The sequence below is a fragment of the Carassius carassius genome, chromosome 30 (assembly GCF_963082965.1).
Source record: "Carassius carassius chromosome 30, fCarCar2.1, whole genome shotgun sequence".
NCBI classification, from domain to species: domain Eukaryota; kingdom Metazoa; phylum Chordata; class Actinopteri; order Cypriniformes; family Cyprinidae; genus Carassius; species Carassius carassius.
This window is the reverse complement of record NC_081784.1, coordinates 1,478,106-1,502,221: the sequence shown is the minus strand read 5'-3', so window position 1 is coordinate 1,502,221 and position 24,116 is coordinate 1,478,106. Positions and strand designations below refer to the sequence as shown.

The 24,116-nt window shown below is 39.1% G+C and overlaps 2 protein-coding genes across 2 annotated transcripts in view; one reads left to right on the top strand and one right to left on the bottom strand.

Annotated features, from left to right (window-relative positions):
- The window catches only part of LOC132110384 (AT-rich interactive domain-containing protein 4B-like), a 92,762-nt gene extending 71,800 nt beyond the window's left edge, over window positions 1-20,962 (bottom strand). The window contains exons 1-2 of the mRNA XM_059516944.1: window positions 20,640-20,962; window positions 10,282-10,341 (exon numbers count right to left, since the gene is read on the bottom strand). Of these exons, the coding sequence (XP_059372927.1) occupies window positions 10,282-10,287 (6 nt within the window). The 5' untranslated portion in view covers window positions 10,288-10,341; window positions 20,640-20,962. The remainder of the gene's footprint in view (window positions 1-10,281; window positions 10,342-20,639) is intronic.
- LOC132110382 (geranylgeranyl pyrophosphate synthase-like) overlaps window positions 19,769-24,116 on the top strand; it is a 30,915-nt gene continuing 26,567 nt past the window's right edge. Inside the window, exon 1 of the mRNA XM_059516942.1 lies at window positions 19,769-20,490. The gene's annotated coding sequence lies outside the window, so the exon portion shown is untranslated. The remainder of the gene's footprint in view (window positions 20,491-24,116) is intronic.

The following is a 24,116-nucleotide window of genomic DNA, read 5'->3' as shown; positions in this document are numbered from 1 at the left end:
CTGGCGAGGTAGTACTTTTTCAAAGTTCCTGAACTTTCGGGGGCGGGACTTGGCCGCTAAACATCCTGATTGGTTGAGTTCACGCAGCATTGGTTGAGTTCAACCACCATTTATTCGGATCAACATTTTCTAAATATTACTGTTATTGTGTCATGAAATGTAATTTTAAAAGTATTTCAGGCGAGAATGTAGTTGTTTAAAACTCAAATCTGTTTTTTATTTGTAAAGACAGCGTCTATTTAAAATTGTGTTTCGCCGATCTCTGAGACGGTGAGCTCCGCGCGATCAGCGGGAGCTCAGTGATCATCTATCCGCCGAGAAGCAGCCTCTCCTCGGCTAGACCTTCTGATGTGTGCCGCGGGCTCTGATGTCTCTTTAGTGGTTAAACATAAAATATAATTTGTTTTGGGTAAATCTAACAGGTTATCTTTGGTCTGTATTCAATTTATCTATATGTTAAAATGAAAATAAAAAAGGCAAATCTATATAATATTTCGTTTCATTGTAATGGCTGTATATACACATATCCCTGAACTAAGTACATTTCTGCAGCTGTTATTATGCTTAAATGAAAACGAAAGGAGGCAGTGGTATTTGATTTCCTATTTCGTTTTATTGTAAATATACAGAGAGGAAAATAGTAGCCATGGTCAGCTGACTGAAGTTATCAAGTATATGCTGCTGTTTGCAGATTTACTGGATTTGCGTCGTTGCGGACATCACAATCCCGAGCCGAATGCACTAAGTCCGCATTACCGAGAATGCACGTCCAAAATCAGCGTACTTTGTATTGAGAAACGCGTGCAGACCTACGTCACCAGTCTATTTGCCTTATCTTCCCGATACTTTACACCGCGGTGGAAACGCAGAAAGCAACAGGTCTGGGGGGAAAAAGGTTCCTGGGAAAAAAAGTTCCTGGTACAAATGTTCCGGGTAATTTCGGTGGAAACGCGGAACTAGTTTTCACAGGAGGTCTCCCATCCAGGTACTGACCAGGCTCAGCCCTGCTTAGCTTAAGTGGGAAACCGGTCTTGGGCTCCATTAACATTAACATTTAATATTTAGTCAATTGAAATAAAGTGTGTAATGTAGGGCTGAAACGATTCCTCGAGTAACTCGAGTAACTCGATTACAAAAAATGATCGAGGCAAGCCTCTTTTAATTTATTTTTAAATCTCACGTCAGGTTCTTTCGCAATGTTTTTTTTTATGTGACAACGCGTTTACGTCACCCACAAAGCGGAAGGAGACACAAGCGCAGCGTCTGAAATCGCATACTGCAAGAAGTCAGCAGTGTTTTGATTTGAGGGCGCGGGCAAACGTATGTCCATTGCAAGAGAGCTGGCATACCACAACTAGGGCCCTAGGATTTCTGCGATGCAGAAAACGTGGAGGGAATCGCGGAATCCAGTCATAAAAACGGAATTTACAGTTTAATGCGGAATGGCACAGACTTTGCCAAATTTTGAATTAATTAATCAAAAATAGCTCATTGCACTTACACCAAATCACAGCATGGACTAATATCTGTAAATATTAAGCCGGAACAGACTATTTAAATATGAATCCTGCATGTTCTGCGTGTTTCGGTTAATGAATGGGGCAGAAGCGCGACTTTACACACACTGAAGCGCTCGTGACGCTCCGGTGATTTCAGCTTCTGCTGTCTCCTAATAAGGACGTGAACACATGAACAGCATCTCCAGAACTGCTCTGACAGTCACTTCATGAGCATTAAATGCACTTAATTCATCTGTCAACTTTCTTGTCATTGTTCACAGTACAACTACAGACAGAGAAACAATGGGTAATAATTAAATGTTTATTTTTGATGTATGCATTGCATTGTATGCATTTAAAAAATAAAAATATTTTTTTTCTAAAAAAGGAAACTTAGTTGTTAATTTGAAGAGACCCAGTAGTCTTATTTTCTCTTGCATAATTAATATTGCACTTTAATTAAGCAAAAATGCATTTTATCCGATTACTCGATTAATCGATGGAATTTTTGGTAGAATACTCGATTACTAAAATATTCGATAGCTACAGCCCTAGTGTCATGTAAATATTTACAATGGAAAAAAATAAACATTCAAAAATGTTGCCTTGAAACAAAAACTAATAAAATGACAAAACACACAAAAATTAATAAAAATGTAAACAAATTAAAATAAACACAAATATCAAAACAAAAGCTAATTCAAAATATGAATAAATACTACAACAGTGTAGCTATAAATAATACTAAATTAATAAAGAGACACCCTAGCAACTCCTTAGCAATGTCTAAACAACAACACTGATCACCTTAGCAACCACATAGCAATGCCCTAGCAACCAACCACAATATCCTACAGCTTCATGACAATACGTCCCAAATCACATACTTATGCACGATTCTGTGTCATTTCGGTGTACGGTCTACTGTCCATGTCCAGGAAGGTAATAAAAACATCATCAAAGTAGTCCATGTGACATCAGAGGGTCAGTTAGAATATTTTGAAGCATCGAAAATACATTTTGGTCCAAAAATAGCAGAAACTACGACTTTATTCAGCATTGTCTTCTCTTCCGTGTCTGTTGTGAGAGAGAGTTCAAAACAAATCAGTTTGTGATATCTGGTTCATGAACGAATCATTCGATGTAACCGGATCTTTTTGAACCAGTTCACCAAATCGAACTGAATCGTTTTAACCGGTTCAGCACTGACTGAACTGCTGTGAAGAGAGAACTAAAGATGAACACTGAGCCGAGCCAGACAATGAACAATAAACTGACTCGTTCACGAGTCAAGAACCGGTTGCATCGGTTTTCGGATCACCAGTACTTCAACCGGTTTATTATCGAACTGTCCGAAAGAAGAAAACGGTTCACTGGTTCTTTTGCACTCAACGTAATGGCATCATTGGCGATGATTGTCCTTGATTCAAGCCTTCGGTTTACCCGCGCTCATGACATTAGCACAGAATCAGTTCAGAATCAATCACCAAAAGAATCAGTTCGGTTCAGACGCTCTGTGTCGGTCTGCTTCCCGCTGAATCACACATGCGCAGTATCATCAGCTCCTCGGTTCTCGAATCGGACGCGTCTGACAGAAATGGTTCTTGACTCAAGAAGAGTCAATCTTTTGTTCATTATCTGGCTCGGCTCTGTGTTCATCTTCAGTTCAGTCAGTGTACTGTTTGAGTAAATTAATTACTCCGGGATATTGGTTTGTTTGAACTCAGAGGAAGTGTCAGCCACATTAAAAAAGTTTAACAGCTTAAGTCATTTGTGGATTAATGCGTATTGGAGACGCGAACCGTTTCAAACGATTCAGTTCAATTTGATGAACTGGTTCAAAAAGATCTGGTTACATCGAATGATTCGTTCATGAACCAGATATCACAAACTGCTTTGTTTTGAACTCTCTCTCACAACAGAAACGGAAGAGAAGACAATGATGAATAAAGTCGTCGTTTCTGCTAGGGCTGTCACTTTTGAGAAAAATCTCATTCGAACGGATATCGAATATAATACAGTGTATTCGAATATATTCTAATATCTACGTGCCCGCCCCCCCACGAATAAATACAAAAATTTAAAAAAACACCGTAACCTAATGGAGATTCAATCACAAATGTATTAACAGTGAGTCATAAACAGGACTACCTGGATTATTTTTTTTTTTTACTCAATGTTTGAAACAGCAGGTTATCAACTTAGAATATCAACTTATATGAAGTGCCACAATGCATATCTCACAACATTAGGCTAAATTAAAAAAATGATTCAGAACAGGCACAAACAATAATGTGACAACTTAAACAGCAGCAGGAGTAAGGCATATAGCCTAGCCTAATTCATTTCTTAAGTGAAGTGAAGTGAAGTGAAGTGAAGTGACATTCAGCCAAGTATGGTGACCCATACTCAGAATTCGTGCTCTGCATTTAACCCATCCGAAATGCACACACACAGAGCAGTGAACACACACACACACTGTGAGCACACACCCGGAGCAGTGGGCAGCCATTTATGCTGCAGCGCCCGGGGAGCAGTTGGGGGTTCGATGCCTTGCTCAAGGGCACCTAAGTCATGGTATTGAAGGTGGAGAGAGAACTGTACATGCACTCCCCCCACCCACAATTCCTGCCGGCCCGGGACTCGAACTCACAACCTTTCGATTGGGAGTCCGACTCTCTAACCATTAGGCCACGACTTCCCAAAGGTCCTATGACATGAAAATGTCACTTTCTGAGGTTTTTTAACATTAATATGACTTCCCCTAGCATGTATGTGGTCCCCAAGTTTCTAAAAATTTTAATCGGTGCAAATCGAGATTTTGCTATCTTTCTCTGCCTTTGAGAAAATGGAAGCTCAAACGGGCTGATCTGGAATCTCCTCTTTGTGACGTTGTCTCCTCTCTGCTTTCCCCGCCCAAATATTTACATATAATTCAGTCGCAATGTCAGCACAGGCGTTACAAACAGACTTTTACGATATGGATTCGACAGCACCGGCACAAACAGTGAGTAACAGTGTTCATTAATGCCTGATCTGAGATCAGTGATTTCTGATGTGTAGCTAATTATTCAAGTTCACACAGACTTTCTTTCTAAATCGTTTAATACTGTTTATGCATCAGTGAATCAAGCCAGTGACTAAACGATCAACTTCACGTTGTTTCTCTTAGTAGCATGAAACAAATCTGTTATTTAAATTGTGATTTAACTACAGAGAGCGATCAAAGAACGCTCCCTTTTTTCGGAGCTGTCACACACCGCGAGTACATCTGCACTCTTGCCCAAACTGCCGTTACATTTAATGACGCTGTTATGCTGCACAACAAAGCTCTTACTGTATTCATGTGTTTGCTGTTAGTTGTGGTGAAAGCATTTTGTGAGAGAAAACGTGTTGCAATAATGACGAGATCACTGCATTCACGCGATAAACAGACTCTGTCTACTCAGCTCATCACTGCAGCCTTTCATGTGATGGGAAAAGATCGAAAAAAAATAATTATATAATCAACAAATCCACGATTCGTTAATCTCGACAGCTGTAGTATTTGAGAGGGTTCCACATGTAATACGCATTTCGAATGCAAAGATGTCAGCCAATCACAACAGCTGTCGTTTACTCGGCGTCTCACAGCAGACACGCCCCTTCAAACAGAGCATTCAAGCCAGAGGGCTATTATCAGGATATAAAAATGCTTTTTATTTCTAAATTTTAAATGTAAAAATCATACTAACAATATAAGTACACCTAAGGAAACATTAAAAAGCATTTAAAGAAAAGGAAATAATCCATGTCATGGGACCTTTAACATTGTTTGCAAGAAACGCCAGTCTATCGACTTGATCTGGATTAAGTGCGGCTCTCTTTTTATTTACAATGTTCCCCGCGGTGGAGAACACACGCTCGGAGCGCACAGACGTGCCTGGCTACTGGCTACTCCCCATTATTCGCGTGATTTGGTCATGGGCCTACGCTACAATATGTCTAGAGTGCCCTCTACTGGATAAGATGGCAAAGAATAAAATAAAAAACAAACGGTCTAATCATAGACTAAAAAAAAATGCGCTACACATGGCATTTTAAAAACCGGATATTTTATTTATAGTTCGATTACGGATATTTCACGTCATGTTCGAATGCATATTCGAATATTGAATAAAAAGTGATAGCCCTAGTTTCTGCTATTGTTGGACCAAAATGTATTTTCGATGCTTCAAAATATTCTAACTGACCCTCTGATGTCACATGGACTACTTTGATGATGTTTTTCTTACCTTTCTGGACATGGACAGTAGACCGTACACACAGCTTCAATGGAGGGACTGAGAGCTCTCGGACTAAATCTAAAATATCTTAAACTGTGTTCTGAAGATAAACGGAGGTCTCACTGGTTTGGAACGACATGAGAGTTATTAATGACAATTTTGATTTTTAGATGAACTAACCCTTTAAGTACATAGTGTATAGTGCGTCATTTGGGACGCAGCTAATGTGACCTCTACAAACACTTACATTTTCTTTAAAAACATTTGTTTTGCTGGATGCAGTCCAGTAACCTCTTATCACATTTCTGCTTAACACATGCACATAAATAGCTCGACTTCATAGAGTCCACAGATGTGTTATTTACATTTTAAGAGCCTAGAACAACAGATAAATGTCCATGTGCCATCTTCATTCGTCCACGGTGCTACATTCAGTCTCAGTGTCAGCGTTTCTCAACACAAGGTGAAATGAAACTCTTCTTAGAATGGAGATGTCAACACATCCAGAGGGATGTTAACGTGTTCTGTGGAGTAGGGTGCCTTGTAAGGGCACTGTAAAGTGAGATAAACACCAGTCTTGTTGGCCATTTCTCGTATTACTGTGTCAGGCGGTGGGAAGAACATCTTTAAATTAGCACAGACCCTGGCACTGCCAGTCTCCCTCACAGCGCTCATATGACTAAGGATGTGATGTAATGTTATATAATTACATGCCAAGACACTACAACAACCGGTGGAGCTCACTCAGCTGGCTAGAGATCTGATTGAGCTCTGGACAGTCTGTTATCTGCTGCATACTGCATAGAAAAAAAGGCAAGTGAAGACTGAAACCTGCAGCTATGCCACTCGCCGGAGTGCAAGGATGCCTGAAAACGACAAGGAACGAGGATGATTCAACGACTGAGAAAGAACCGATCGCTGGATTTGCCAAAGTTTGTCAGGATAGTTGCATCACATCTTTAAAAGGCACTTCAATGCTGTTTGAGACTCTTAGTAGTTGGGTTGCCCCATTAAATCACATTTCAAGCACTAACGCAATTTTTTCTCCTCTCGATCGTCAGAGATATTAGCTCACTGTTTAATTATCCTGAAAACACTGTTTTCAATTAAACACGTGCATTATATTGCATTGCTAAAAATCCTCATCCAGGTTACATTAAAAACATTTTCACATTCGATGTTAAATTCACAATTGTTTTATGTAGAATTGTTCTATAGTCTATACAGTATATAATGCAATTACATCAGATTTAACTAAACTGTACTTAAATTAAAGAAAAGAATAAATAAAAATAAATAAATAAAAAGAGTAATCCCTTACTTTTTTCAAGGGAAAAGTATTTTGCGATATATTGCGGTGATTAATATGCACGATATTGTAATCGTGGGCACTTCTAAATACCGTGAATAAATATACATTACAAATTATTCAGAATTTGGAATGCATTTTAAGAATAGTATTCCCATCAGCTGCCTAAAATGCACAACACCACTGTGTGCTGCTTGAAAGAGGCATGTGCTCTGATGTAAACAAGCACGCATGAGAAGCACATGGAGGAACACGTGAGAGACGCGCTAAATGAAAGCACATTCACTCTCTGACAGCAGATGGCGCTAAATGCAGCCCTTACCCTGTAAACACATTAAATAAAGCAGCTGTTACTTTCTAAACCATATTTAAATAATCTTAAATAACCATTCAGATTTGTGTTTTCCCTATGGTGTTTATTACAGAGCCAACTACTGAAATATTTAGACTTAATAGGCTATTTATCTTCAAACATTCAGTTTTTTTTTAAATCTGGACTAGATATTGTTTGAAAGTGTTTTGATCTTTTATTGTTTATTCACACTTTACATTATGGCTTCATTAGTTAAACTGCCAATGAAAAAATTATTCTGAACATTCATTAATCTTAGGTATTCCAATATTTAATAACACATTGTTAAAATTGAAAGTTGCAACTTTGTTATTTAATGAGCTAACATGAACTAAGACTTGTATTTTTTTAACAAAGATTAATAACTTCTATAGTAAATGTAGCTATTGCTCATTGTTTAGCTGTGCATTTATTGAATGAGCACTATGCGATGTCTGAACTAATTACACTATATTTTATGTATTGCACTGTATTTTATGTAAAATCATTTTCTAAATTCATTTTAAGTAAATTTTTAAATCATTTTCATTTTTAAGTTCTTAAATTGGTTGTTTTATTTTTTTGATTATTTTTCTTCATGACTTTTTTTTTTTTTTTTTGAATTACCATTGTGTACGAAATGTGCTATATAAATAAACTTGCCCTGCCTTGAATGTTAATGCATTAACTAAGGTTAACTAATGAGGTCTTATTGTAAAGTGATACCTATTGGTTTTTATAGTTCTTTTGCACTTTAATGTGTAAAACATTTAACTTTTATATATTTTTCTGTATTGCTTTATTGTTTTAAATGTTTAGTTATTTTTGTTATAAGAAAAAAAGTAATTTAACCTGTTATACTGTATTATGATCACTTTTTAAAAAAAAAAAATTTCAATACCATGATAATACCGTATACCGTGATAAAAGCATTATCAATTAACCGTAACATGAAAATTTGATACCGGCATATCCCTACACCCAACACTACTATAGCTAGTAAATAAAAAATAAAAAACGCAAAACATTAAATATTCAGTTTTTGGCTTTATGTCTGAGAAATAATTTACCAATTGCATTTGAATGCAGATTATGAAGTGTAATTTGGACCAACTTTTATCCCCAACCGGGCTAATTACCTTGATATATTTCATATAAAGCCATAATGACAAGCAAAGACAAAACATTGTGTAATTCAGGTTGACTTTGCAGATTCTTTGTATAAAAAGTGATTTAAAGTACCTCTACTAAATGGCTGCAAGTGCCTACAGAAACGAGCTGATGCTGTTAAATTGTTGATATAGATGTAGAGGGTTAGTACTGAAGCGATTTGAACTTTTACTGCAATGTACTGAGACATCTAGCGTTTGAGAATCTATGCAAGCGAGACTGTTCAAAAATGCAAGTAAATACCCAATGCTCTCACTAAAAGAGCAATAAAATCTCTCAGTCAAATGAGCAGCTTGATGAACAACATGAAGATCCTAAAACTCTACAAAGACAGCCGTTAGTCAACAGAGCAGATGGGTAAATCTCATTGTACCACTTATGATCATTCAAATAACAGATAACAGAGAATCTGAAGAAACCGACCAAAAGTAACAAACCAAAAACAAATGGGAAGCAGAGCAAAGTGTTCGTTTTCTGTACGGAGCACCAATCTAGAGTAAAAGTTAAGCACCGCACAGCAGTACAATTTGAGGAAAATGTTTGCACTTCCAAGTTATCATCATAAATTACTTTGCAGAACTCAACACTGTGACCATAAAAATACCTAACTTGAATAAAAACGAAAACAGCAGACACAGACCAACATCCAATAAAATACATGTGTTCACTAAAGCAAACTTTAATACTAAGGCTTCAACTTTGAAAACAGGCAATGAGCATCTTATAGAGTCCATGATTGAAACAACTGAAGGATGCTGCATTCATCAAAAATCATCATAGCATAAAAGTATGCATTTGTCTCTAGGCAGACCAAGAATACTAATGCACTAACAAATCCCAAAATACAAATAGTGCAGTTTAATCAGAACGTCTCTCCACAATTCAAACTGCAATCAATTGGCAATAGCAAATATCAAACCAAGGTTTTGTCTCATTGTGACGTAACCCTACGTCTAGAGACATTTTATGCCTTTAATCATCTGCCCTACTTGAAATCAGTTTAATTTTTTTCCCCCAAATTCCGGTTAATTTTTTATGGATTCCATTTTTTCTACTGTTTTAATTTTTCCGGCCTCCTTTTTAACGGTCAGATTAAATTGTATTAATTAAAAAAGCATGTCTAATTAATTAAAACCATTAAACTTGTACTATTTAACATCAAGATATTAAAAGTTTAACAAAAAAGTACCTTTTTAGAGACCTATGAAATATATATTTTAAAATATTTTGTGTTTTACTCACGTTCTGTTTTATTGTTACCAAATTCTGTGTTTAATCGTATCTTATTATTTGAATGCAAAACAACTTAATTTATTACAATTTATGCCCTATTAATTTTTTTTTTAATTCTGTGTTGTGTATTTAGATTTTTCTTGTTATCAAATGAAGACATAAAACAGTAATTTAATTTATTTTTTAATCAAATGAAAAATAACTTAATTTTTGGCATCAAATGGGGTTAACTATTAAAATTAAAACATGGAAGAAATATTGTATGATTATTCTATAAAAAAATAATCCATATCACAATTTGATTTGAGTGTAATGTCCTACTTTTGATTAATTTATTTATTTATCCGAACTACAGTAAATTCCATTTTTACGACTGGATTCCACAAGTCTGTCCGTGTTTTCCACATCACGGAAATCATAAGGCCCAACTCCATATCATCTCTATACAGCGGCTCTAAAGTTCAAGACCATTACCTTCATCTCCGTCCACGGTGAAGGTGATCCTCTCGAGTGTACTCTGTTTCAGATCTTCAGCTGAAAGACATGAAAACATATTGATAATGAAAACCAGAGCAAGATGCTGAACAGACGAGTGAAAAGATTACTTTGCCGAGATGTTTGATCTGACATTAACTAGGACAGTTGTTGAAATCTCAAATGTACCCTGAATAAATCTATTATATTTATCCATCACACTGGGCTTTTTGATACTAGGAAATGTGAAGTACTCCAGATGTACACAGAAACACGTGCCCAACAATATTCCCCAAAACTGTGCTCCAAGTAGAAATGGTTCAGATTTTTTAACTTAAAATATTTTTAAAAACAAGCTGAAGATCTGGGTTGGTCATCAAATGGTTGAAAATGTTAGTTTGTTAACTACAACCATTATGCAATTCAATTCAAGTTTATTTACTCTTAGTATCAGGTCACTGTAATAAGAGTACTGTATACTAGTTGGCTAAAAGATCAAATAAATGACTAATAACTAATGTTCCCAGTTGATTGCAGCGAGAGAGTGTGCAGTTAGCCGAGAGGCAAAGACATCTGCAGCTCGACATGTACATAATGCTGCAGGATGAAACCATTAAAACTGTACGTGAGCAGTTTATAAAAACACACTTTCATTCAGCCTCAAGAACCTAATACATGATTAAATTAATATTTACATCAGCAAACGATAAAGACCAACAAGGAACATACAACCAGTCTACTGTGCGGCATTATATCTTCTAATTAGTTACAAAACTTGACAAATCATAATAATACAGTAACAATTAGTGATGAAATAAAAATCGAATCTCTGATTCATCGCGATTGTCTCTTTAACGATTCTGAATAAATTCTGAGCTTGTTTATGGCACGTTTATGGCACGCTAAAGACACAGGTGGCTTCAATGCACAGAATTCGCTGTAAGACACGAGCACATTGCTTGACAGTCTGTGCATCCACCCGAAGTGTTTTACTTCAGATATGCTTTCATTTCTGCCGTTTGAAATGCAGTAATATTACCGTATTTTTCAGACTATAAGTCGCACCTAAGTCGCATTAGTCCAAAAAAACGTCATGACAAAAACATATATAAGTTGCACTGGACTATAAGTCGCATTTATTTAGAACCAAGAACCAGGAGTTCACATTACCGTCTCCAGCCGCAAGAGGGCGCTCTATGTCTTCAGTGTAGACTACAGGAGCACAGAGCAGCATAGAGCGCCCTCATGCGGCTGGAGACGGTAATGTGAACTCTTGGTTCATGTCAAATTCATTTTGATTAGGGCTGGGACAACGCGTCGAGGTCATCGATGACGTTGACGCAAAAAATACGTCGACGCAAAATATGCGCATCGATTCGTCAACCTGTTTTTATTTCTCTGGCCGGATCAACATTCTGTCCAACGTTATATAACCAATCCAGGGGTTTTTCTGCATTGATCTTTTTTTTTGCGGCTGTCAAAGCCTTATTTGATCGGTGAGTGATTTAGAATAGAATGTGCTGCGCCTGACAGGGCGCGTATGAGAGAGAGCCCCGGCTGCGCGCGCACTCCCAGTCTTCAAACAACACGAGCGCTTCTTGCTCTCTCCCTCCCTCGTGCATATTAATCAAAATCATTAAACACGATAGAAAAAGGGCAAAACACCAAAGTTTCACGCGCGCTCGCGCACTCACAGTCTTCAAACCACACGAACGCTGTCTTGCTCGCTCGCGCTCTCTCTCTCTCTCTCTCTCTCTCGTGCATATTAACCAAAATCATTAGACACGATAGAAAAAGGGCGGAACGCCAAAGTTTCACGTGGAGCATTCGGAGATTTTTTTTTTCTACATGACAGGCTGCTGGCTCCCACTGTTAATTTTTATTTTTTGGAAAAGCACTCTCTGTATTAGCTTAAAGCCCTAAAGTTTACATTGGTTACTGTATTCTTTCAATTGCTCTAAACAAGTATTTTGGGTGAACTTTTTTATTGAATGCTAGACATCAAGTTGTTGTTATTTTCATCTGAAAGAACTTTTTTTCAGTAAGCTAGGCCCTATGTGTTCAGTAAGCTTGTTTCAGTAAGCTATGTGTTTTCAAGGCTTCAAGGTTTTATTGAATGCTATCTCTATACAAGTGCAAAGTAATGCATTCTTAGTCAGTCTTTTATTTTGTAATTTTAAGAGCAATAAACATATATTGCAATGTTAAGGAATTAATGTTTTTTTCATTCAGATATGTAAATCAACATGTATAAATTGTTAGTAGTCAATTAATGGGGAGATAATCGAAATCTAATCGGTCTGAAAAATTAATCGTTAGATTAATCGATGCATCGAAAAAATAATCGCTAGATTAATCGTTTAAAAAATAATCGTTTATCCCAGCCCTAATTTTGATATAGAAGTCGCACCTGACTATAAGTCGCAGGACCAGCCAAACTATGAAAAAAAGTTTGACTTATCGTCCGGAAAATACGGTAGATGCATGAAACTGGCGCACTGACAGACTTTCGTGTGCACTTTGTGTTTGTTGTCCTGAAGCTCAGTTTCTGCTGCGGTTAAATGCACTTGCATTTTCTTATACTTTTATACGAAATTGATGTACACACAGTCAGTTATGTTTTCAGGGCAGGACGAAACATCTGATATCGAAATAAATCTGTGCGTGAATGGAGCCTGTTCATCAGTAATAATCAAACAGCAATGCTGAGGGAAAAAAAAAATCCTCAACTATTGTTTGTAAACTTTCAGACACTTAAAGAACAATTATTTTAAATAAGCAATTGTTTTAAAAAATAGCTTGCTGTGCTTGTATAATAATAATAATAATAAAGTTCATTTTGCACAAAATAAATTTGATATAAAATGTATATGAAAATGTAGCCGTGTGCAATAAATATTGAAAACTGAGAATGTGAAGCAAAGTGATATTGAGTTGATAATGATAATCGTTATTAAACTGAATTGTGAAACCAGGGAAGATTCAGACCCTATATTTTTAAGATGGCAGTACTGACAAAGAGATTCGAACTATAAAAAAAAAAGCATATACCGTATTTTCCGCACTATAAGGCGCACTTAAAAGCCTTTAATTTTCTCAAAAGAATTACAGTGTGCCTTATAATCTGGAGCGCCTTATATATGGATCAGGGCGCTCTGTCAAAATGTTGACATTCCCTTTAGCACAGCTCCATCTAGTGGATGCATAACGCAAACCCACAGTATCTGACTGCAGTATCTTCTATTCTATGCGCCTTATAATCCAGTGCGCTCTATATATGAAAACAGTTCTAAAATAGGCCATTCAGTGAAGTGAAGTGAAAGTGAAGTGACATTCAGCCAAGTATGGTGAACCATACTCAGAATTCATGCTCTGCATTTAACCCATCCGAAGCGCACACACACAGAGCAGTGAACACACACACACACTGTGAACACACACCCGGAGCAGTGGGCAGCCATTTATGCTGCGGCGCCCGCAGATATGCTTTCATTTCTGCCGTTTGAAATGCAGTAATATTACCGTATTTTTCAGACTATAAGTCGCACCTAAGTCGCATTAGTCCAAAAAAACGCCATGACAAAAACATATATAAGTTGCACTGGACTATAAGTCGCATTTATTTAGAACCAAGAACCAGGAGTTCACATTACCGTCTCCAGCCGCAAGAGGGCGCTCTATGTCTTCAGTGTAGACTACAGGAGCACAGAGCAGCATAGAGCGCCCTCATGCGGCTGGAGACGGTAATGTGAACTCTTGGTTCATGTCAAATTCATTTTGATTAGGGCTGGGACAACGCGTCGAGGTCATCGATGACGTCGACGCAAAAAATACGTCGACGCAAAATATGCGCATCGATTCGTCAACCTGTTTTTATTTCTCTGGCCGGATCAACATTCTGTCCAACGTTATATAACCAATCCAGGGGGTTTTCTGCATTGATCTTTTTTTTTGCGGCTGTCAAAGCCTTATTTGATCCGTGAGTGATTTAGAATAGAATGTGCTGCGCCTGACAGGGCGCGTATGAGAGAGAGCCCCGGCTGCGCGCGCACTCCCAGTCTTCAAACAACACGAGCGCTTCTTGCTCTCTCCCTCCCTCGTGCATATTAATCAAAATCATTAAACACGATAGAAAAAGGGCAAAACACCAAAGTTTCACGCGCGCTCGCGCACTCACAGTCTTCAAACCACACGAACGCTGTCTTGCTCGCTCGCGCTCTCTCTCTCTCTCTCTCTCTCTCTCTCTCTCTCTCTCTCGTGCATATTAACCAAAATCATTAGACACGATAGAAAAAGGGCGGAACGCCAAAGTTTCACGTGGAGCATTCGGAGATTTTTTTTTTCTACATGACAGGCTGCTGGCTCCCACTGTTAATTTTTATTTTTTGGAAAAGCACTCTCTGTATTAGCTTAAAGCCCTAAAGTTTACATTGGTTACTGTATTCTTTCAATTGCTCTAAACAAGTATTTTGGGTGAACTTTTTTATTGAATGCTAGACATCAAGTTGTTGTTATTTTCATCTGAAAGAAGAACTTTTTTTCAGTAAGCTAGGCCCTATGTGTTCAGTAAGCTTGTTTCAGTAAGCTATGTGTTTTCAAGGCTTCAAGGTTTTATTGAATGCTATCTCTATACAAGTGCAAAGTAATGCATTCTTAGTCAGTCTTTTATTTTGTAATTTTAAGAGCAATAAACATATATTGCAATGTTAAGGAATTAATGTTTTTTTCATTCAGATATGTAAATCAACATGTATAAATTGTTAGTAGTCAATTAATGGGGAGATAATCGAAATCTAATCGGTCTGGAAAAATTAATCGTTAGATTAATCGATGCAGCGAAAAAATAATCGCTAGATTAATCGTTTAAAAAATAATCGTTTATCCCAGCCCTAATTTTGATATAGAAGTCGCACCTGACTATAAGTCGCAGGACCAGCCAAACTATGAAAAAAAGTTTGACTTATCGTCCGGAAAATACGGTAGATGCATGAAACTGGCGCACTGACAGACTTTCGTGTGCACTTTGTGTTTGTTGTCCTGAAGCTCAGTTTCTGCTGCGGTTAAATGCACTTGCATTTTCTTATACTTTTATACGAAATTGATGTACACACAGTCAGTTATGTTTTCAGGGCAGGACGAAACATCTGATATCGAAATAAATCTGTGCGTGAATGGAGCCTGTTCATCAGTAATAATCAAACAGCAATGCTGAGGGAAAAAAAAAATCCTCAACTATTGTTTGTAAACTTTCAGACACTTAAAGAACAATTATTTTAAATAAGCAATTGTTTTAAAAAATAGCTTGCTGTGCTTGTATAATAATAATAATAAAGTTCATTTTGCACAAAATAAATTTGATATAAAATGTATATGAAAATGTAGCCGTGTGCAATAAATATTGAAAACTGAGAATGTGAAGCAAAGTGATATTGAGTTGATAATGATAATCGTTATTAAACTGAATTGTGAAACCAGGGAAGATTCAGACCCTATATTTTTAAGATGGCAGTACTGACAAAGAGATTCGAACTATAAAAAAAAAAAGCATATACCGTATTTTCCGCACTATAAGGCGCACTTAAAAGCCTTTAATTTTCTCAAAAGAATTACAGTGTGCCTTATAATCTGGAGCGCCTTATATATGGATCAGGGCGCTCTGTCAAAATGTTGACATTCCCTTTAGCACAGCTCCATCTAGTGGATGCATAACGCAAACCCACAGTATCTGACTGCAGTATCTTCTATTCTATGCGCCTTATAATCCAGTGCGCTCTATATATGAAAACAGTTCTAAAATAGGCCATTCAGTGAAGTGAAGTGAAAGTGAAGTGACATTCAGCCAAGTATGGTGAACCATACTCAGAATTCATGCTCTGCATTTAACCCATCCGAAGCGCACACACACAGAGCAGTGAACACACACACACACTGTGAACACACACCCGGAGCAGTGGGCAGCCATTTATGCTGCGGCGCCCGGGGAGCAGTTGGGGGTCCGATGCCTTGCTCAAGGGCACCCAAGTCGTGGTATTGAGGGTGGAGAGAGAACTGTACATGCACTCCCCCCACCCACAATTCCTGCCGGCCCGAGACTCGAACTCACAACCCTTCGATTGCGAGTCCGACTCTCTAACCATTAGGCCACGACTTCCCAGTTTGAAGGTGCGCCTTATAATCCGGTGCGCCTTATAGTGCGGAAAATATGGTAACTGCAATTTTGTTTAAGATGTTAAATTGTAAAAATGTATTTGCAAAGCAGAAGAACTAATTGGGGAAGGGTTTTTTTATACGAAAATGTAGATCAAGATTCATTTTGGAAATGGATCGGATCATGATGTGCCTGAAGATTCCCACCTCTAATATATGCACAGGTTGTATGACAACATTATGATGCATCATTAATCGTAATCGAATCGAAATTGAATCTTGAGATACCCATAGATTCCCACCCCTAGTAACAATTGTAGCAATTAGGGAATGCACGATCATGATTTTTCTTGGCCGATTCCGATTTTTTACCAGCAAACTGGCCGATTCCGATACCGATTTCCAATTTTTTTACATCTTTAAACAACAAACAAGAAAGAAGGAAAGTGTGCATAAACAAGATGTTTATTTGGTATTTAATAGGCCAAACTGGCTTTTGGCTATTGAAAACAATAACTGTAACCATCTGAAATTAACGGCAGTAACTGCACAGAAAGTAAACTACATTCAATACAAACATAGATGATACAGATATCAGCATTTAGCTTTTGTATATGAATTGGGTTGAAACTACATAGAACTGGCCTTAAATTAAAAGATTAATGGTAACCATGTGAAATTAAAGGCAATAACTGCATAGTTCTACAATCCAAACAACACAATCAACACACATTCAATATGTTACTTAATCAGCATTCAGTATTTTAGTTTTAGTTTTTAAACTTGGTTTTAAATTTAAAAAAAAGGTATTTACCAGTGAGACTAAATAAAAATATGCTATATAAATAGATGATTCCAAAATGTTAAAATCAAACAATGTTGGTGCAAATAAAACAAAGATGCAAAGTGTTTCATTCATCCAATTAAAAAAAAAAAAAAAAATTAGGGTAATGATTCACATCTATATTTTTTTACTTGAGCCAATGAAAAATAAATAACTTATTGTCTCAAGTAAAAAAATATAGACTTGAATCATTACCCTAAAATATTTCAATTGGATGAATGAAACACTTTTTTCAGTGTGCTACAGCAGGTGATTTTTAAATCAAATTAAGTCGAAAATATAAATAAATAAAAATAATCATCCTAAACAGAACTAATGTTTACTTCTGGCTTTTCAAACGTGTATGCAAGTTCTAATTAAAAAACAAAAAACATTTCAGTTTTGTCACAGTTTAGTCCGTTTCGTTTCTCATCCAACATGTGAGAAGTTGAGCTGAACATGATCTCTTCACGGTCTACTCGCGTTCAGGGAGCGGACCGGTAGAGTACGCTCGCGCAGCTTTAGTGCGCGCAGGAAAGGGGCTCTTATTTGTGCGCCATTTCCACTTCCAGTGCTGATCGGCTGACCGTGTCCTGTGCACAGATTTCGAAATACTTCCACACAAATGACATAGCGAATGTTTACAATGCAGTCTGTGCACGTGGGCGCACTTCCGGAAAAATCGGCTAAAAAAAACAAACAAAAAACAGGCCGATTGCCGATCGCGTATTTTAAGCAAAAACTGGTCGGTTCCGATTTATGGCAGGTCAACCTGTGCATCCCTAGTAGCAATAATAGTAATTAGGCCTGGGCGATAAATATTGATACCTTTTTATCGATGGTACACCTTCTTCAATAACGATAGAAAACTAAAAACAAGCCATTCACACAGATGCATATTCAGCACATTTTGTAGACGGCAAATACGACTGCTGCACTCGTGTGTCACACAAGAGATGTATAGAAAGCCATGCAAAGTTAAAACAGTTTAAACGTTTAGAAAATACATCATAAATTTGTGGAGGTTTATTTCTTTTCACTGCGTCTCTTATGTTCTTAAATGCAGTCTGTGTGAATAGCCCTTCGGTTCTTTGGATTAAGCAATGCATAAATTATGCTGTTTTGTTCATAATGGTTTATGCAATTTATATTGGATTTTAATGAGTTCATTTCGATGTAATGCACTTTTTTATAGCGTTATTCCTTGCATTGACAAAAATGCACTGCATCCTTTTGCTTATTGCGCCCTCCTGTGGCCTCGGGAGACAAGACAAATATTTAATATGTATATAAAACATTAGAAATAAGATATTTAATTTTGATTTTGTGTTTGGTTGTTAAAACAAAAATATTTGTGGTTTGTCTAAAAAAAATGGGTTAATTTAAAAATACAGTGCTAAAAATACAATTTATATTTTATTTGATTTATATTTTGGTCATTCCTTGTCTAATCAACTAAATTTCAGAAACTTCTCAATCTCAATTTTTTTTTTTTTTTTTGAAAGACAAGCATAAATAGTGATGAATGCTTAAACACTAAATGTCATGGATGTTTATTTACTTAGTAATCCACTATTTTGTAAAGGAGGGTCAAAATTACAATTTTCATCTGAGATTTCAAGCAAAATTAAAGGGGGTAAAAATTACTTTAGAAAGATGACACTGACAGCATCGTGTTATTTTTCACAGCAAAGAAATCGGTAGGTCTATTAGCAAAATGTGTTGACTTTAGCAATCTTTGCTGTTTTATTTACCAATGGTGACAGTAAAAAAAAATGGGAAATGGGCTAGGGATGTAACAATTCACTCAACTCACGATTTGATTCACGATTTTGATTTTACGATTCGATTTATGATTTTTTTACTTTTTTTTTAACAAAATGACATTTAAGAAAAATTATGAATTAAATTTGTCCTTTTAGTTATTATTACTTGGAAAAAAATGCTGTACATTTCTTTATGAAACTGAAATACGCCCTCTTAAGACATACCAGCGAAGTCAGCGCAACACGATTGATGGGCAGAGCATGTTTCTGATTGGCTAAAACAAGGACAGGCCCCTCCCCCGTTTACAGAGCCTGTGGCTGTCCGTCAAAGAGATTTGTGATTTGTTGATAACAGTCAGGTAATGGAAACATTATATTTGTGGTATTTGGAGAACAAAAATGGCTTACAGCACCTTTAGGCTGTAAGTATTTGTGGCGTTTAAATGTAATGATCACGAACGGTGAGCTCTTCGTGTACACAGTTGCAGAGTCAGCAGATCAAAACAACTAGAGTTAAACTACTAGAGAAAGTTAAGCGTGGCGTTGATAAACTACAATAGTCTGCGTGCGCGTGTTCGCGTAACGTCGACTGCGCTACAGCATTATGACGACATTTATGTGCCACACAAGTCGCTTTGACGTCGTCGACATAATATCACGACGTTCAGCGCTGCTTCGAACGTACAAAGGAACGGAATCCGCCGCCTGCTCTATATTATGTGTTGACTTCACGAAGTGGGACGATAGCGACATTGCTTTTTCGATTAAAAACAGACACAGTCTGATGGTGAAAAACACGCATACTAGACAGTTAAAATCACAAAGAACTGACGGTGTTTAAATGGAGGCTACGAAATGCTGACGGCTTGCAACACAATGAACTATCCGAACAAGGTCAACCTAAAAGGGTTTGTGTAAGTCGGTGAAATCGGACTGATTTGAGAGAATGGAAAACAAATGCGCCGCTGTGAGCCCTAACGGCAATGTCACCTCAGACAATAACTGTCGCGTTCAGGCATCCTAAAGTCGAAATAGAGACTTTAATCTTCGCGAACGCAACTGTCTTCGCTGACAGCCATTTCTGCTCAGGCTCACAGATCCGTAGAAAGCGACGAGGCTGATTCAAACGATCGCAATCAGAAACGACGTGCGGGAGAAGTTCAAAAGAGCGAGTGAAAGATTTATTGTGCTCACAATCGACGTTCATACATCTGCCCTGTCAAGACTCCCGAGATTTCAACGCTTGTAGTCGAAACATCGCACAAAGCCTTACGTAAGGGATCCAATCTACAAGGCAGTGTTCCCCTCATCAGCCGCGGAAAGAAAGTAATGTTAACGTTAGCCGAGTCTTTTCGCGAATTCCAACGCAACATCAGATGAAGCCTGAAGTTGGTCAATCTTGCTGCATCGGCTAATAAAGACAATCAGAGACTCCCCCCGCTGTTTAGACGCGCTATTAACGTCGAAAATAAGGTTTGGAAAAACCTTCAATCGACAGCTTCGCGGTCAAAACGGCGATCTGCGCGATTATTTGTTAAGAAGCGCTGATTTGGAAGCTCGACGCGGCGCGGTTTTCGCTCGATCTCCGTCTCCATTATCTGACTTGAACATGAAGGTCCTACCTGATATGACCTGCTGTTCCTGCGGTTAAATTAGTCATCCATTGGAGAATAGCGGGGAAACCATCGACAGTCAGCGTTGGAAACGTCGTCCGAAAATGTAGGAAAGGATGCGAATCCGACAAAATCGCTCCTCGATCGTTTTCTGTGGTAATCCTGTCTCCGCTTCTGAAACGGACTGAAGGATACACAAACCAGGGTTGCCAGGTTTTCACAACAAAACCCGCCCAGTTGATACTCAAAACTAGCCTAGTCGCGTTTCGGGGGTTTCAACCGAAGCGAATCGCATTCCGGAGCAGATACAATTTGGGTTATCCTGCTGAAATTCACATTTTAGTTGCTAAATATCACATTATTGCGGTCGTTTCAACCAGCGAACATAAAAAACGAAACGCGGCAACGGGGTAAAATCCGCAGACCTGGCAACACTAACACAAACCGCCCCGTTCGATTTCTATTGGACGTTGAAATCGGAGAAAACCGTTAAATCGCAAAGACACATGGGACTTGTATGTTTTTAATGTGACTCCCGCGTTACGCGATCTCTGGGACAATGGCCCTCACAATGACGGCGTGAACTACACTTCCCATAGTTCAATAGTGCGTGAGGGAAATATCGCCAGGCTCCGCCCACTTTCAAGCGCCTGCTAATCATCTGATATTTTTTTTTCTAAATGTTTATTTAAATAAAATAAAGAAACAATCATCCAGTCCTTACTTAATGTTTAGCCATTTCCCTGAGGCAATAAAACGCGGTTTTGTCCTTAAAATAATTATGAGACTTTCATAATGTTTATTTTCAGAAATAAACATTACTTAAGGACATTAAACAGTTGTTTTCAAAACTTTGTGAATAAAGTATTTTAAAGTGAGAAGTAAACAATATACAACAAAGTCTACACTTTTTTTTCCTCCGAATTTACTCTAATTTTCACCATGTCCCAAGAAACCGATGGAAAAACAGACTTTCTTTGTTTTTGTTACATACTTCAGTCCAAAATGAATTAACATCTCGGTTACGTATGTAACCTTGGTTCCCTGAATAGGGAACGAGATGCTGCGGTGACGTCACCACGTATGGGAACACCTTCGGTGTGACGAATGTCTGAAGCCCTATACCATCCCGCCAATCCTATTGGCCAAATAGCGCGTGGCACCGCCCAGCATGCGTAGGCATATATATACCTGGTGCCGCGCGCCATTTACCTCAGATTTCATGACGAGAAGAGAAGAAAGCTATCAAGGTATGGCACGGCCAGAACCGCAGCATCTCGTTCCCTATTCAGGGAACCAAGGTTACATACGTAACCGAGATGTTCCCTTTCATAGGTCACTTCGATGCTGCGGTGACGTCACCACGTATGGGAACGCTATACCATCACGCCTGACGTACCTGATAGCTTGGATCCAAGGAAGCATCTGCTCAAGCGGAGAGAACCCGGGAGCCAGGAGCCATCCTCACATCCAGACTGTAAGACCTGATAAAAGTGCTCGGTGAGGACCAGCCTGCCGCAGCACAGATATCATTCAAAGAAGATCCACTGAGAAAGGCTTGAGAAGAAGCCACTGCTCTTGTGGAATGACCTTTTACTCCTAAGGGCGAAGCGAGCCCGCGCGCCTCATAGGCCAAGGAAATAGCCTCCACCAGCCAATAGGACATGCGCTGTTTCGTAACTGCATGGCCCTTATTCTTATGTCCAAAACAGACAAACAGCTGGTCAGACTCACGCCATGGGGCAGTGCGATCCACATAAGTCTTCAACGCCCTCACAGGGCAAAGACTTAAATCTCCAGACTCTGTCGCAGCAGGAGAAAAAGCCTCCAGGACCACCTGCTGAAAATGAAAAGGATTAGACGCGACCTTAGGAACATAATTAGGCCTAGGTCGCAACAACACTTTCACAGAGCCTGGTGCAAACTCCATGCACGAGGGTGAGACAGAGAGAGCCTGTAAATCCCCAACTCTCTTGAGGGAGGATAAAGCCATGAGAAGAAGTGTCTTCAGAGTCAGGAGCTTATCCGATACAGTTTCCAGGGGCTCAAACGGATGCCCTGACAAACCCAGTAACACAATGGATAAATCCCATGAAGGAACTCGCACAGGGCGGAAAGGTCTCAACCGTCGCGCACCCTGTATAAAGCGAGAAACCAGTGGATGACGACCCACTGAAACACCACCTATATGCTCATGGTGAGCTGAGATAGCTGCCACATAAACCTTCAGGGTGGCTGGTGTCAATCCCTCCGAAAAACGGTCTTGAAGAAACTCCAGTACTGAAGCCACAGGGCAGTAAACTGGATCCACATCATGAGTTTCACACCATGTCATAAACAGTTTCCACTTGAAAGCATATAAGCGTCTCGTAGAAACTGCTCTAGAGTTCAGTATAGTCTCGGTAGTTTCAGCAGAAAGACCGGGACATATCAACTCACTCCGCTCAGAGGCCACGCCCACAGGTTCCACAGATCTGGCCTCGGATGCCAGATCCGTCCCTGTGCTTGCGATAATAAATCCCGTCTGAGGGGAATCTCCACCGGAGAGCCCGCTAACAGATTGATGAGATCCGCAAACCACGGCTGTGTGTGCCATCGCGGAGCCACCAGCAACAGCTGTCCCACTCTGTCCCGCCTTATTCTGCATAATACCACTGGGACCAGCCGAATCGGAGGAAACGCATACAAACTGGTCCTGGGCCAGCTGTGAGCTAGCGCATCCAGACCCAGGGGTGATGGAGGGCATAGGGAGAACCATAGCGGGCAATGCGTAGTCGTGCTCGACGCGAATAAATCCACTTTCGCTTCCCCGAAAATATGCCATAGGTGATTCACCGTTTGGGGGTGTAATCTCCATTCCCCTTGTTCCAGAGTCTGCCTGGATAATAAATCCGCTCCGAGGTTCAGTCGTCCGGGGACTGTGCCCTCTCTAGCGGAGGGCACAGTCCCTGGCAGGCAGCGAAATCAGGAGCTGCTGTTAGGTGCCCGAGAACGAGAGGCATTGGCCGTCGAACTCAGGTTCAACCTTTTTCGCTGGCGTTGTTGAGCCGGTGGAACAACCCTAGGGCCCCAGTCCTTGCGAGGGGGCGCCATAGGTGAAGGCTCTTCCCGAGAGGGCACTCGCTGGCGGTGAGAGGAGGTTGAGCGAGAACGCGCGGGCGCCTGACGGCGTTCAACCTCTCTGGGTCTGCGGGGAATCAGCTGGCGGAAAGCGGCTGATTGTTGTTTCGCTGCTCTGAACTTCTCCACCACTGAAGTGACCGCCTCTCCAAATAAACCGTCCTTAGACACAGGGGCATCCATGAGGAAAGATTTATCCTTTTCCTTTATAATCGGTGAGATTAAGCCAGAGGTGGCGCTCAACCGTAATTAATCCAGCCATGGAACGGCCCACTGCTCGAGCAGTATGTTTGGTAGCACGAAGCGCCAAATCAGTTGCTCGCCGTAGTTCCTTGACCGCCTCAGGTGTAATGCCGTCCCCCTCGT